Source organism: Brassica napus, chromosome A3, assembly GCF_020379485.1.
Source record: "Brassica napus cultivar Da-Ae chromosome A3, Da-Ae, whole genome shotgun sequence".
NCBI classification, from domain to species: Eukaryota; Viridiplantae; Streptophyta; class Magnoliopsida; order Brassicales; family Brassicaceae; genus Brassica; species Brassica napus.
In genome coordinates, this window is record NC_063436.1 from 26,988,718 (window position 1) to 27,001,025 (window position 12,308).

The 12,308-nt window shown below is 29.7% G+C and overlaps 1 protein-coding gene across 1 annotated transcript; it reads left to right on the forward strand.

Annotated features, from left to right (window-relative positions):
- Positions 1–6,956: 6,956 nt before the first annotated feature.
- Positions 6,957–8,823, forward strand: LOC106440876 (putative GATA transcription factor 22). Its single transcript, XM_048763741.1, has 3 exons — positions 6,957–7,380; positions 7,505–7,933; positions 8,127–8,823. The coding sequence occupies exons 1-3, from the start codon at positions 7,093–7,095 to the stop codon at positions 8,574–8,576; spliced, it is 1,167 nt and encodes a 388-aa protein (XP_048619698.1). The 5' UTR covers positions 6,957–7,092; the 3' UTR covers positions 8,577–8,823.
- The last annotated feature ends 3,485 nt before the right edge of the window (positions 8,824–12,308 follow it).

A 12,308-nucleotide genomic window follows, 5' to 3' on the forward strand; every position in this document is an offset into this window, starting at 1 on the left:
TTTAAATTGAAAATTTTATTTATTGAATGATTAAATGTAAACATACAATAATTATACATATTCATCATTACCAAACTTGTTCCAAATATTTTCAATTAAATCATATTTCAATTGTTCATGTATATGCCTATCACGAACATGATTCCGTAGGCCAAGCATATTACCGAGATTTGAAGGCATGTCGGTAGAATATGACAAATTCACATGTGAACATGATTCCGTAGGCCAAGCATATTGCCGTATGAATGCTTTTTTTCCCCTTACGAAACACAACCCTAACTCGCACCAATCAGACGTTGCCAAGTCATCTAGGACCAAGTCCTTAAACTCCTTAATTAAGGACCCTTTCTTAGCTTACAAAATTTTTATAATATTATTTTAATCTGTTTTGCATAAAGATTAGTGCTAAGAAACAACTAAGAACCCGCGTTGCGGGTGGTCTAATGGTGCTCTTAGTTTACACATCGTACATGTCACATGTGCTTCTTTTTTTTTGGTCAAAGTCACATGTGCTTCTTAAAAAAATAAAAAATAGAGAGGAGTTGAGTCATATATTCCCATAAGTCCACTGGATTCCTCATACGTAAATCGGATTTGTCCATCCAAATTTCAAGTTCAAATGGGCTAACATTTTCTTCTAATTAAGGCCTGTTAGTACTAACTCTTTACTTTTAATTAATAACTAGAACTTCTGCGCTCTCCACGCGGATGTTTGATTTAACTTATATTTAACGTAAACTCATATACCATTGGTTTTATAAAAAAATCTTATGTATATCTTTTATATTTTGTAATTTGAATATATAATAAAATATTTTTTATATTATAGACGTTTGATAATTTTTTTTATTTGTACATAATATTATATTATAAATTTTATAATTTGATACAATTTGATATAATATAGGAAAAGATTATCTCCCTTTAATACATGCTATTTAGTTAATATTTGTATAATATTAATAATGGTCAATACATAAAAATATCGATTTGGTTAAATAAGCTTCAATATTGTAATTAGTTAATTTAAATTAATTTTAAATGTAGTGATAGAATCTGTAAACGTTTACCTAGCCAACATTTCGATCCGGCTCTACCCAAACTTTTCTGGTTTACCTCAACATTTCCCACTTGTCCGACTGTTGCTGAGCAGTTTTTGGATATCAAACGGAAAGAAATACAAAAAGAAGTATTTAATTTATTGTAAATACAATGGTTATATATGTAAATAAAAGAAAGTACTAAAAAATACTAGTATTTATGTTTCTAAACAATTTTCATTTATACTGATATCTATGTTTTCAAATAATACCAAAAAGTACTTCAATTCTAATACTATAGAAGCGTTCTAGCTAAAGGTTGTCCAGGTTCAGTAGCAATTTGGTGCAACCACGTCGAAATGTCTTCTTTTTTTTCATAGATATTTCCAGTTTAAATATCCGCCTGTGAGTTGTTATATTGCTATCTAATATGACATTTTCTTAAGAGTTCCTGAAACATCCACTTTAAACATACGCATTTTTTAATAAAATAGTAACTTTTTGGTTACTTTTTATGAAAACATAAGAAAGTTTACTACTAAAACCGACATATCAATATAATGTTCTGTATTGGTTCATGTTTGTTCTACATTTATACTATGATAACTAGGCAAAGAGCCCGTGCGATATCGCACGGGAACTCATTTATAAAGAATATATTATAATCTATAATTTATAATTTTATATGCCTGATAAAAAAAATTAAATCATATAAATAATTAAATTTAATTTTGATGATTAAAATATGATTTACAAAGTATTCAAATATATATATATATATTTTATAAACCTTAATGTTCCCTTTAATTTTTTATCAAAACACATATTGCATACAATTATGTCTTCATCATTTTTAAGTTTTTTCATACATTTTTCACATGATAGTTATCTTCAACCACTTTTTGAACAAAATGCAATTTTTTTTGCATGATATATAATTTTTTTTCCTATTTAAGACATAATATTAAAATTATTAGTTTATAATTTTAAACAATTATAATTTATATGTTGGTAATTGTTATTTTGTATATTTATCTACCTGCTTTATTTATTGAAAATGAATATCCAGAAAATTGAATATTGTAATAAATATATGTTGATTTACGTTAATATAACCCGTCTCATTTATAATATTTTTTTAATTTTTGGGAGAGTTCTTATAAAATACCAACACTTATTATATAAACTAACACATTACTTAAATAAAACCAATATTTTTTAAAGCAATCCCACTTTGAGATTAAAAGACACCTTGTTTAGATGAAAAGTTGTAACTTTGACATTATTTTTTTCACCATTTTATTATTAGTAGATTAGTGAAAATTTGATTTGAAAAATTCATGGGAGAGACTATTTATAGATTTTTTTAAAGCCTATTTGAATAGTCACAACCCTTCAATATGAATAGTCGCATTCTTCTAATACTCACAACTTCTCACTTTTTAAAAGATACTAGTGAATAGTCACAACTTTTAGACTATTTTTAGAAGGACACAACCTTACAACATATAACTTTTAGAAAAGACACAACTCTCTACACATATTTTTCAAAAGACACAACCTTTCAACATAATTGAAGTTCACAACCTTAGGAATTAATTGGAAAAGACACAACCTTACAACATAGAACTTTTAGAAAAGACACAACCCTTTACACTACTTTTTCAAAAGACACAACCTTTCAACATAAGTGGATTCACAACCTTAGAAATTAATTGGAAAAGACACAACCTTCCAACATAAAACTTTTAGAAAAGACACAACCCCATCATGTGACAAAAAAAAAGAAAAGACACAACCCTTTACACTTCTTTTTCAAAAGATACAACATTTCAACATAAGTGGACTCACAACCTTTGGAATTAATTGGGATTGCTATTATTAGTAGAAAAATAATCTCACTTTGAGATGAAAAGACACCTTATTTAGATGAAAAGTTGCAATTTTGACATTATTTTTTTCACCATTTTATTATTAGTAGATTAGTGAAAATTTGATTTGAAAAATGCATGGGAGAGACTATTTATAGATTTTTTAAAGCCTATTTGAATAGTCACAACCCTTCAATATGAATAGTTGCATTCTTCTAATACTCACAACTTCTCACTTTTTAAAAGATACTAGTGAATAGTCACAACTTTTAGACTATTTTTAGAAGGACACAACCTTACAACATATAACTTTTAGAAAAGACACAACTCTCTACACATATTTTTCAAAAGATACAACCTTTCAACATAATTGAAGTTCACAACCTTAGGAATTAATTGGAAAAGACACAACCTTACAACATAGAACTTTTAGAAAAGACACAACCCTTTACACTACTTTTTCAAAAGACACAACCTTTCAACATAAGTGGATTCACAATCTTAGAAATTAATTGGAAAAGATACAACCTTCCAACATAGAACTTTTAGAAAAGACACAATCCTTTACACTTCTTTTTCAAAAGACACAACCTTTCAACATAAGTGGATTCACAACCTTTGGAATTAATTGGGATTGCTATTATTAGTAGATTAAATGGGTATCTTTTGAAAATCCTATTCACTCTTACCATAGTATATGGAGTATTATTGGGAGTGAAATACTTCGAAAGACGACGTTACTTCTTCACACAGAATCCAAACTCAGATCCTTTGACGTCTACATTTGAACACCACATAATTCACATTTTTCTAAAGATTATTCTGAACAATAGCGAAAGAAAATCTTAGAAAATGCGATTTAATTAATGAATGAAATATATGTGATAATGAGATAAATATTAGATGAGAATATGGAAGCGAAAGAGATGTGTCACAAGACAGATGAAACGGTGGTGAAGATCAGAGATTCAATGGTCCCTTTTGTGAAATCTTTAATACGGAAGAAACCAAAAAAAAAAAAGAGAGAGACAAGTCGTGAAAAGTACCAAAACGTTGGACATGACCCCAATTGTACTGACATTCACATATATATTGATATACGTACAACACCATATGTATGTCTAAATATGTGTATTGTTCCTCTCAAAGTGTCACTTATTGCCTTGTTGGAGTTTGTGATCCCTATGGACATACGTATCCCATCTCTAAATCGTTTATTTTTATTTTTAACTCATGCCACTTCTGGTTTTTCCTAAATATAGATCTATCTGAATTTTACTTCATTTATTTTTATTCAAATTCTTCTTCATGTATAGGCTCCATAATTGCCCTTAGATATGTTTCAATGGATGCAACTAGAACTTTTAGAAGTTGATTGATGGACACCAGTTGAAATCAACCGGGAGTTAAATTAAGGGAAATTAGGGCACATGCACATAACAAAAAAGAAATAAAGTATATGTCCATAACAATAATTAGGCTAGAGTATTCTGCGTATTTTATGTAATATTACTTATTTTACTCTTTGAACAATCTCAACCATTAATTTTTATTTTTCTTTTGTTTTTTTTTTATTTTCCTTTTTTCTTTGTCTTTTTTATTCTTTTTCTCTCCAAATTTTATTGATGTATATCTTTTAAAGCAAATATAATTCAACCAAATTATTATGTTACTAAAGATATACATATTTTTTTTACATATGGCATAACTTAAAATTTTTAAAACAGATTTTAAAACAATATCGGACAAAAATTATACTATACTATTTATTAAAATAAAATAATACATTTCATTAAACGTATATAAAACAATGTGTTACTAATATTTATAGCAGTATATTATTCTATTTACGTAAATAGTATAATTTTTTGGAGCTCCCTCTTCCTCTTCTACCTCCTTCCTTCTCCGGTTCTCCCTCCACCTCCTCCCTCCTCTTCTTCTTCTTCCTCCCTCCTCCTCTTCTTCTTCCTCTCTCCTGCCCTTGCTCTTACTTCTCATCCCTCCTTCTTCCTCCACCTCCTCCTCCTCTTCATCTCCTCTTTTTCCCTTGTTGCTCTTCCTTTTCAAATGCAAGCTACTTTTGAATATTTTTCTGTATTTTTCTATACTATTTACTTAATATACATAGTACGGTATAATATGTTTATTACTTAGATGTACATGAGACACGCTTGTAAGAAGAATAAAATTAAAAATATGTCAAATTGTCCCATCAAATAGTGATTACTGTAGTATAGCTATATTCTTTATTTTATATTCTCTTATGTATATACACCGAATTCTCCCTTAAATTAACTTATCATTGTTTTTTTTTGGTTTCTTCAGAAAAATTAGATACATGCATACGTTACACGTCTTTCACTCTTTTTTGTTTGAGTTGTTAATGACTTTTGGAACCTGGAAACTAATTTTAATTTTAAGTTTTAATGTTTAGTTTTAATCATTTACTTACCCAAAAGGTACAAAAAATTTTCTATAAAAAAATTAAAATGGACATGCATGTGATGGGGCTACGTAATAAGACTATAATTGGATGTATATGCACAAAGCAAGTTGTAGCTAAGGAACGTTGAAAGGTGAAAGATCCACCGCTTTTGTATTTTCTTCTGTTGGTTTGTGATCCGGTTTTTGATTTTTTTTATAGATCTTTTGTTCCTCCTAAAATCTGAAATGATCATAGCTATTTCATATTTTCGAAATATTATATTGAATTAAATTTCAAAGAGTAAAAGTGATCCTCTAACAAACCCTCAAGCTTTAGACGTTCTTCTCCTTTGGATCAAATGTATCTTCCATCCTTATCCTCCCGAATTTTACTAGAACCTTGAATCCCATTATGCAAGCTTTAACTATGAGATTTGGATATATTATAATTAACGCAATCCTGGACGAATTATCAGTTTCACCCGCGATATGAAGCAGAATTTCATAAGCAAAGCGGTAGATATACAACTATTTAGAGCATGCAGCAGCTAGTAGACTTATGACATTAAAAATATACAATAAATTTTATATTTTAAAAAGAAAATTCATGTGGGGGTCCTGACTGACCTGTAAAATTTTGATCAGAAGGAATTGAATGGTTTTGGCGAATACTAAGGTGGTGATGTTTTCTTCCTTTGCCATTTTTTTTGAGCAACCTTCCTTTGCCATTCTAAACCTATCTCTTGTCTTTTCTCTCCCTCTCTCTCAAAATGATTATTGATGAATCACAGCCCCTGGAAAGATCACGTGTTACCGATATTGATACATACTACACTTTGTGTATGGTATATTATTTGATCATTATCATGAGAGATGACATATTCTGACTTAGGGTTGCGGCATTACTTGTCCATGGGGTCGTCCAGTACCACTCCTACACATTTTGTCTCATGCAAATTGTTTTCGGATATGGGCTCACGTGAACCTCTTGATTTATTATTGTTTTTGTGTGTGATTTCTCCCAGAGTTTTACAGCGATAAATAATCATTCACGAAAGTAATAATTATAATTAGTTTAGATCTCAGTCCATTTGGAGTGGGTCGAATTACCCAAACTTAACCAGAAATGGTATAGTTCAATTATTATTTATTCGGTTCTATCAAAGGTGCAAAACATCAACAAGCTACTTCTAAAAAATATGTCTATATTATATTTCACAGTAACATAAACTAATTGCAACATTATTTTACTTTAGAACATAATAGTTTTTTTAAATTATATTACTAAGCAATTTATGATATAGCTAACTCCTTTTTTGATAAAACAAAAAGTTAGTTATTCTTTCTAAAAGAAAAAAAGTTGTTCCTTCTTCAGGTTAGTGAGTTTCAATACATATGATCCAACACTGCTGAAAATGATATAAATGTCCGGATTTGTTTTATTTGTTAGATAACTTATTTCCTGTTTATGCATACTAATCCTATTTTCTTGAATAAAAACTGGCTCACAAATTAAAACTATTAAAAATAACAGTTTATCCATTTATATCTTCTCAATTCTTCAAAGTTCTACTAGCTAGTGTAAGTTGATGAATATATATATTCTAATTTGTTTTCGGTTCGTACGTGGTCCCTTCTCTTGCCTATTTAAAAAATGTCAAACACAGTAGTATGCTTAGATCCTTCTATACTTGTCCCTGATCTCTCCCAAACTCTCTTCTTACATCTCTTTTTTGTTTCATAGATCTTTATCAATCATGGGTTCAAATTTTCGTTACACTATAGATCTCAATGAAGATCATCAAAACCATCAACCTTTTTTCTCTTCTTTTGGATCCTCTATTCATCAAAATCATGATCATCAACAAAATGTTTACCATCACCAAGCTCTATCTAATCCCACTTTTTCATCATCTTCTTTAGCTTCACCATCTCTTTCCTACCTCCCTTTCTTGATCAACTCTCACCAAGATCAAGTACATGTTGGGTATAACAACCATACTTTTCATGGCTTTCTTGATCCTCATATCTCCCAGCCCCTTGAGGTATAATTTTTTTAAAGTGAAACTCGTATGTACCAATATTTTTATGATACTTGAGAAGTTGTATAGTATTCACATAAAAATTTAATTAACTAAAGTATTTTATCATGGTATATGGAAATTTCAGACCAAAAAGTTTGTATATGATGGTGGATCATCATCAAGCGATCAAATGACGCCAGAGAAGGAGACACGACTTAAATTGACGATAAGGAAGAATGATAATCATCATGACCAAACCGATCTTCCTCAATATCCGACAAAAGGCGAGACAGAAAGTAATTCGCTCAAGTGGATGTCTTCGAAGGTGAGATTTATGAAGAGAAAGACGATGATCACCCCCACCGACAACAACAAACAATACGTTAAGAACGACCAGTCCTTGAACGTTAGCAATCTCGAAGAAGATCATCTCAATAAGATTTCGAAAAATCATTACAATATGATTGCGAACGAGAATGGTTATAACGGAAGCAACAACTGCGTAACTAGGATTTGCTCCGATTGTAACACGACCAAAACTCCTCTTTGGAGAAGTGGCCCGAGAGGTCCCAAGGTAATCACCACACACATAAAAATTACTCAAAGAATTGATTTCTTTTTATAGAACTAATTAATAATATAAGAATCGTAAATCTATAAAACCACTATCAAAAACTAATCCGTAAAACCAATTTTACTTAATTAGTAATCCTAACTAGGTCACGAGATAATTTAGCTAACTCTTATTTTGGTTTGTCTTATTACAGTCTCTTTGTAACGCATGTGGGATAAGGCAAAGGAAAGCGAGACGGGCTGCTATGGCCGCTTCAGGCGCAACCACAACCTCTGACGTGTCACCGCCGCTCCTGAAGAAGAAGATTCAAAACAAGAACAAGAGATCAAATAAAGTTGGTAGTCTCTCTTCTCCTTTGGCTTCAAAGGTACATAAATATAAGAGTATGACCACATCTGTGGCGGAGGCGGTGCCGATGATGGAGGGCGCGGGCGGCGCGGGCGCAATAACCGGGGCTTTGGAGACTCAAGGCAAATCCACAATGTCGTCTTCTTCAACATCTTCCTCCTCAAACAAGTGTTATTTTGATGAGCTAGCCATAATTTTGAGCAAAAGCTCAGCTTATCAGCAAGTTTTTCCTCAAGATGAGAAGGAGGCTGCCATTTTACTAATGGCTCTGTCGTACGGAATGGTACACGGGTGATCTTTTAATCAAAACTCACGTTTTTAGGTAAGAAGTTAGGGAATTATTATAATTAATGGTACCATAATCCATCGTATACGTTGTTTATGTTTGGTTCTTGCGGTGATAGATCGATATCAGTCAGTCCAACTTTATGGGGTTTAATTGTTTTTAATAATGAAACTATTTTGTATGGAGCTTGATATTCCGAGGATGTGGTTGTTCTTGATTTTTCATTTATTTATTGCGTTCGAAATTTGAGAATTAATATGCGAATTACATTAATTTTTCCATATCTCTATATCACTATATATATATGGTATCTCGTCAAGTTGTAAAACATTGTCTTTGCTTTTTAACATTACAGATATTGTTTCTCAGTAGATATATATATATGATATACTTTTTGTGTGGATCGGTTGGTATGCAATCCCCTAAAAGTTATTTGAGAAACGATTTGTCATGCATCACCACAATAATTTTAGAAGAAAAATGATGATATGGAACACTAACAACAATGATATGCAGTGAAACCAATTGTGACATAGACATTTTACATTTATTTTTGATTTATAGTTTTTGATAATTGTTTTTAAAAATATGATAATCATTCATAAATCATCATTAATATAATAATAAATAATATTCCTTGCATTTCATAATAAGTATCACTTAGACACATTTCACGCAGATTAAGAAACTAAAAAAATATGCGAATCTACCCTTATTTATTATACAATTATTTAAATAAAAATAATTTAACTAAACATATATTTGTTATTTAAAACAGTAAGAAAAAGATTTAATGTGAAAATTTACATCAGAAATATAGAATAACACTTTTTGAAACAAAATAAAAAAAAGCTAAAATAGTATTCTTTATGAAACAGAGGAAGTATAACAGTAGAAATAGAAACATAATAATATTATAGAAATTTTAAAATATTATCTAATTCTATTTTTCTAATTATATAATTTTTATTACTAGAATAATTCTTCAAAATTTTATGTAGTTTTTAAAATGTAGTTTTATAATCCCAATACAATTTTTAATATCTATGTATTTTAGAAATATTATTTGTTTTACGTTTTCATAGTTATATATCTAACAAAATTTCCTCTTATTTTTTTAGAGTTTGATTTAATATATTTTAACCAAAAGAAATACCAAAAAAATCGTTTCAAGATTATAATTTTAAATATATACATATATATATATATATATATATATTAAATACAAATTTAAATAAAAACTCATTTATTTATCTTATTTTGTACATATAATTAAATTTTAAAAATAAAATTAAATATTGTAAGCAAATAAGAAATCTAAAAATTTACAAACTTTTATTTTTAAATAAAATTTAAATTTTAAAACTTTTATTTTTGCATATAGTGTAGGAAAACACCTAGATATAGCAATAGGTAAGATTAGTGTATAATGCACACAAAAATAGCATTTCAAGGGCATCTCAACTTCACGCAATTTCTTATTCTAAAATGGAACAAAATTAAGCATGAAGTAATAAATGCTTTAACCCTATTTTATTTTTAACACCATTATGGTGTAAAACATGAGTTTACTCCAAAAATATAATAATTTTTTTTTTGTTCATTACCCTACTATATATTCTATTTTACTTCATTTTAAAGTAAAAAATGAAGTTTTACATTAGAGATGTTCTAATTACTTAAAGAGAAAGGGTAATATAGTTGATCTGTGAATAAGAATCGTTGTATTAAGCTTGAGATCATGGCCAACGTAACTAAATTCGTGTGCTATACAACCAGGTCTTATTAATTAAAGAGCAACGGCAACTTTTTAGTTTTATCTCCAATGTTAGACCTTGTAACCACCCTCTTAGCTTAACTTACTTAGGGCATTTATAATGACACTCTATTTTTTACTAGAGTGAAATAGAGTATGTAATAAGAAATATTCTAACTCAACTACATATCTCATTCTATAATGGAGTTCTTAATAAACAATTTTTTGTTTGTTCATTACTCCATTATAGAATAAAATATAGAATTGGGTTAAAACAATTTTTTTTTTATTTTTATTTTATTCTATTTTGGTAGAAAAAATAAAATTTTACATCGAAGATATTCTTACATTATAAGACCATAAATGCACTCGGCTGAAGATTATAATCCTCCGATACAATGTAATTAAATACGATGTCTTCAAGTTCACATGTTTCGTGTATATAATTAGGCCATCATTGGGTTCAACAAAAAAACTAGACCATCATTGGTGCATGTATTGTTGTAGAAATATAAAATTACGTTTAGCTAAATTTTATCAGTTCTTAACATGGGTCTTTAGATCATTTATGGACATCCCCATGGTGCCAGGCTGCCAGCCAAAATCTTTTTAGCTCCACTGTGAGATATTTATTGGCCCAGATATGCCCTCGTGAGAAGTCTAGGAGCTATGTATTCTTTGTCGATATACTTCGTGAGAGTCTAAGACGGACCATTAATAAGTTAGATCTAAGACGGACATTTATAAGTGGAAACAAGATTTGTGAGAGTGAAACTTAGAGCTATTCAAAGAAGATGCAACAGAGAGGCTTACATTTTGGCGAGGAAAGCAAACACGTTCAACAAGAGCTTATGATTCTTTTTAAATATAGTAACAAATTCATTCAATGGAGAAGTTTTTAAAAGGACTACATAGGCCCATATTGTTGGCGGTCCACACTCGAATGACAACTGGCACTTCGCTTATTTTAGATGCAACTATTGGAAAGTAATCCATTTTTCATTAAAAATTAAAAACTGATTCAAAAAATGCAAAATGCAAAGTAGTTTTATCCTTTTGAAACCTGTATGAATTTTTTTATTTATGCTTCTTGGATCTCTTCGACCAGTAGAAGTCATACTGTTTATATTACTAAGAGAGAGACGCCTGAAGTTTGAAAGACCTGAATAGGTTTTTTTTTCTAAGAGCAACTTTAGACCATCTTCAAAGAGTATTTAGAGAATGAAATAATAAAAATAAAAGGGAAAGCACGTGAAAGTTAATAACCGGTCCTCTTTTTAGTAGGGTTGGGCACGAATATTCGTTACTTGCCTTATATCCGTTATTTAATCCGTACTCGCTTCGGTTTTTCAAGTACTCATTTTTGCTAAATCAAGTATCAAGTCGTTGAGTTTTGCTATTTGCAAGTACAAGGCAAATAACAAGTATCACAGAAAAAGTTATGACTCATCTTGATATTACTCGTTACTTGTTTTACGACTAAAAAAAATGATAACTAAACCATAAAAACCAAATCCCTAAACAAATATTTCTTTGTTGTAAGAAGTAAACAATATTTTCTTATCGAATTCCACCTTTTTTTATATATATTAAGTGTAAATATTTTATTTAAAATAACTCTCGTGTTTTGCTGATGCATTTTATACTTTATATAGATAAGTATCAAGTACCCGCCTTGCACGTAAAAAAGCAAATACCCGCCTTACACCCACCTTAAGTCGGAAAATTCATTACTCGTTCAAAAAAACAGCGTGCACAATAAAAATGCATCAGCAAAAAGAAGCAGTGTGTACTCTTTTTTATGAACATATACAGTTTGTTGTTTTCGAGTCTTCAGTAAATATAGAGAAGATATATATGACCCATAACCTTCAACCTTCGTGTGCAAAGAAATGCTCCAAGACAAATCTATATAAAGTATCATATTGGTTAATTACTGTATAACTCGATATCTGAAGTTATCTGTCAATAAATCCGTAAAGCAA